We start from the raw sequence: 4795 nt of genomic DNA, 5'->3' as shown, positions 1-4795 counted from the left end.
ATTCCTCCAAACAATTAACAGTTACTAGGTTTGGCAAAACAAGATTCTCTTACAAAATTAAAAGCCTACTTTTGTTACATAAACTGTATAAAACTGCTCAACAGTTAAAGAGCACTCTGTACAATTCTGTCTTGAAATACATAGAACTGCAGCCTTCAAACTGCAGGAACTAATGATTTTGTCCTCCTCACAGGTAAAAGAACTAACCAGCTGTGCAATTGTTTTGGTGGAAAATGAAGAGGCAAATACAGTCAGAATTAATAAGATGAAGCCACTATAAAAATGAAAGGCACAGCAAAACTCAGACCTCAGTTTAAACTAACAAGCTATGTTTACAACATATTCTACATTTCAGTTGTCATTTTCCCTTCCCACTCCCGCCTCCCCCCATACAAATATTTCTAATTCCTTTACGGTCTAAACCTAATTAATTTCTAAACTTTCAAATACATCGTACATACATTTAGCAAAAAAACATACCTATCATTCTTACAGCAGTATGGTCAGGACACAGTTTCAAAGATTATTACATAGTTACTGAGATTAAACCTTAGGACTTTTTTTTTTTCCTAAATCTGTTGAAGAGAACAGCAACCACCAACTTAAACAAATGATTTTAAAATTTACTGCAGAGAGCCTGCAAAAAGCAGACTTCATCAACATCAGCTCTTAGCCCCAGAGGACACCGGGGAAAACAGCGAGCGATGAACGAACGTAAGGATGAAAGAGAATTTCGGAGTGCCAGCTACAGGAAGATCCTTCAGGGACTCAGTCCAAACAGATTGCGGTTTTGGCTCAGTCGTCCCCATTGCACCAAGTCCTGCAAACTCTGCAACAGTATGTTACGATGTAAACTAAAATTCTTGATACCAACAGTATGTCAAAGGTTTGGGGTTTTTTTGTGTTTTGGTTTTTTTTTTCCTGAATGCAACAGTTGGTCACAGAAGTCAAGTATTTTCATGGCTCTTATTCAGCTGTTGCCAGTTCAGGGGGAAAAAAAATAAAAAAAAGTGTGTGTCTGACTCATACATCCTTCAAGTACATGCAAGGCTCAATTTTTTCCAAAATGCAGGAGCTTGTGATCTTTTAAGACACTGAAGAAATAGGATTATGAGGAGAGCCCATCTGAGTAAGTACTTTATCCAGCCACTGAAGGGGACCATGAAGATGTATCTCTATCCAGCATGGAGTGCTCGTTACATCTTGGCGATGATATTCAGCTCCCCAACCCTGGAACCGGAATCATAAGTGGGAAAAGAAAAAAAATCACCTTGTTTTATAAAATCAAACACATGAGAAGCATACTTCAATCACCATCTTTGTTACCAAAATAATCTAGCTTTCAACAATCATTATCAGCAGGGTAGCATAAAACCATTGATGCACCAACTATTACCACATTTCAATGACCAAAGTTAGGGGGGAAAAAAAAAAAATTGTAAGAAGTGAGATCTTTTGGCTTCTTTAAAAGAGAGTCTTAATTTCTTAAAGAAATGTACCTGTGGTAGTGCCAAATTTCCCCATACATCACTGCCAGCTGCATGATGTCCCAATAAAGCCTCTGCAGAGGGGCATAAGTCTTCTGTCAAGACCAATAATAGAAAAAACTGGGGGAAATGCTGCCAGGCAGATCCACAAATTAAAAAAATGAGGTCTGACATTATGGAAGTGGGGGTGAGGCATCTGACAAGAACCAAAACATCCTTTGCAGGATGGACATGAGGAACAGAGCAATAAATCAGAAACATTCCTCTCTCGAGAAAGAGGTCACGGTCATTCCCCAGCAAGCTGTTTCTCAAGCTAAAACAAAATAGGTTTTGTTTCAGCTCACACCTGATTCAGTTATAGTAATTACTAAAGATATAAGCAGATATTTAAACAACATTCAAAATAATTTTTTTAGTGGACCATTTTGGGAGCAGATGTGGAGACAAGGCTACAATAGCCACAGGTAGTTTGCTCTGCTCTTTATCAACCTCTAATGAAGAGATTACCCAGCTCCTGACACAGGTGGCAGCAGCTCTAAACGCTGGGCAGCGCAACACCCAGTACGTAGGAGGTCCTGTACAAATGTTCAGTACAACTCCACAGGAGGCAGAGCTACAACCACCTACTCTATTTTAGGAACCCATGTCCTAAACACACCTGATAGTTTCTACCCCTCCTATGCACAAGAGCACTTCAGCATATTACTATCTTCATTTGACTACTTTCATACATGTGGCCAGCCCTTTGATATCAGCACTTATGTTGACACTCGCAGCCACATTACATATCTTGACCTTGCATGCCCCCCTCAAAAAAAAAAATAGAAAGCTATGTGTACTAACTCTAAATAATTACTGCAGCTCCTAATTTGGGACCTGCTGGTCAAGACAGATTTAGAGGATTATGCTATCTATGTTTCCACAACTGCTAGAATGACTTACACCGCAGTCCCAGCTCAACTCGCCAGAAATACCATCCAGGAACAGGAGCACGAAGTTCAGCTGGGCCTCTTACAGAGCAGGAAATGGCATGGACCGTAACAACAGGCAGAAAAACAGGCAAAAGCTGACACCTGGGTGGCCTTTTCATTTTTAGGCCAAGTAATTAATGACTTGATTCTCTTCGAAACTTACTTGTACTGTATCTTGTAATATTCCACAAAATTAAAAAGACAAGCCCCATAATTCCAGGTTAATTAAGCAAAATAATTCTGCACACACACACAATCTATACACATACTAAAAACAAGAATATAACTGAAACAGTAAAAAAGTACAAGAGGCAATGTAATGACATTAGAAAAGTTAACGGACATCACTGAAACGCTTAAGAAGTGACTATAGACTTATGTGAAGAAGCACCTTCTGCAAATCACCTCAAGCTTTCAAAGTATGTGCATCAGATGGATTTTTGTCCACAAAGACAGTTTTGGTTCATTAAGATATCTCTTACTCTTAATAAGCATTATCTCATACTTAAAATTCAATGGCTCTTAAGAGGTCCATGGAGGGAGGCACCAGACTATTCAAGATTACCACATTAAGGAAAAATAATTTATTTTGCTTACAAAACAAATCTCAAACAAGTTTTTACATACCTTTACGAAACTCATACGGAGAGTGCACATCTTGGTAAGCTCATACACCGTCTCAAAGCCGTGGTTCACCGACTGAGCCAAAAGCTGAGCAAACTCTTGATTATTGAAAATCTTCAAACTGCAGCCACTGGGGATTTTGCAGACCGTGGTGGGATGAAACCCATGATGGTAGTTACAGTTTCGACTTTGCACAAAAATGCTGCTGTCGCTAAGGCATTCGGCATACACTTCCCCACCAACGTAATAGAGATGAACACCTGGGAGGAGAAGGTTGACATAAGGAGGTTAGACAAACTCACCCTGTGCATCTATTTTCCATGCTCTGTCTCCAGAAATACGCTTCTGCTTATAGAGATAAACATTAATTGCATATCAGACCATCACCCGCCTGTCTTCAAACTTGTTTTTTACTGTTTTCTGTTTCATCAGTAGGTGATTTGAAAGGAGGGTATTTATGTATGTATGTGTGCATATACAAGGGAAATTGGTAATCCTGTATTTCAACGTATTATATATTGAACAACAATAAACTAGCAAGCCTTGCAGTAGTTTTGATGCAGGACATGGGATGGTTTGAACACCTGAACATTTTCTCATTACATTTATGTAAAACAGTAATTTGGAATGCGAGGGGAAGAGCAGAAACCTACTGCTAATTTGTAGATAACTAAAGCAGCCCCAAGCTGGATTCTCTGGAAGAGTGCTGAATGCTATTTTGGGCAGCATGAGTTTTTCCAGCTCGCTTTAATTCCACAAAGATGGAAAAAAGAAAATGGCCCTTATATTCCTCAGATGAATCTGTCAAATGAGGGCACACACCAATTTTACAGTCCTTTCCCCTCCTACTGCCTGCCTGCTCCCTGCCACCAATGGCAGCGAGCCCCGTAAGAGCAACATACAGAGAACCTTTATGGACATTTGCTGCTTGTAGGAAACAATTCCAAAGGCTTTGAGAAAGCAAGAAAATTTGCCTTAGGTATTTCAAAATGGATTATTTGCTGTTTAAATCTTTCACCTCCCACACTGTCACAAGCCAGACAAGTGAACTCATGGAATTTAAAAACTAAACTGAAATCCAGTCAGAAAGCCTTGACTGTGCTCTGTCACCTAAAATTTTGCTGATGATTATGCCTGCACCTGTGTGGGTACATATATACCCCCACCTGACCTGTGAAAACTTCTATGGCTATGTCTTCAAGCTCAGGATTTACTCCTCCTTCCTCAAAGAGTACAAACAGTTCTACACCATCGTTAATTGTACACAATTCCTTATTCAACAGCATCCTTGTCTCTTCCATGCTCTGCTTCGGTTCATATGCAGTTAAGTGCTTCAACAGACCTCTGCTTGCAGCTGGGTTACTTTTAACAGGAAAAACGAATGAGGTGTTACATAAATATCCTGATACTTGGTAAGATGGATGGGGAGGAAAAGAAGGAAGAAGTATTAGGACTTGGGGAGCACAGCACAGGTGCGGTGTACTGCTGAGACTTGCACAAGTCCTCACATAGAGAAAAGCTCTCAAGACTGAGGGCTCAGACCTGGAGACCTAACAGCTCTCTTTAGTTTCAATTCTTTTCTCCTCTAAGGAGGAGGAAGATACTTCATTAACTGGCACTTAAAACATGCAACCCACCGCTTGGGCATGCTAAACCCTCAACTGTCTCAGTAAATTTAGAGTCTGCTAATAATGTAAATGCCTAATAAGTTTG

At 39.9% G+C, this 4795-nt stretch overlaps 1 protein-coding gene across 1 annotated transcript in view; it reads right to left on the bottom strand.

The window, feature by feature from the left end:
• Positions 1-902: 902 nt before the first annotated feature.
• Positions 903-4795, bottom strand: part of SMAD1 (SMAD family member 1) — a 25871-nt gene continuing 21978 nt past the window's right edge. Inside the window, exons 5-6 of the mRNA XM_009870463.1 lie at positions 3086-3342; positions 903-1230 (exon numbers count right to left, since the gene is read on the bottom strand). Of these exons, the coding sequence (XP_009868765.1) occupies positions 1087-1230; positions 3086-3342 (401 nt within the window). The 3' untranslated portion in view covers positions 903-1086. The remainder of the gene's footprint in view (positions 1231-3085; positions 3343-4795) is intronic.

Source organism: Apaloderma vittatum, unplaced genomic scaffold (genome assembly GCF_000703405.1).
Source record: "Apaloderma vittatum isolate BGI_N311 unplaced genomic scaffold, ASM70340v1 scaffold17695, whole genome shotgun sequence".
NCBI lineage: Eukaryota > Metazoa > Chordata > Aves > Trogoniformes > Trogonidae > Apaloderma > Apaloderma vittatum.
This window is presented reverse-complemented; position numbering and strand designations above follow the sequence as displayed.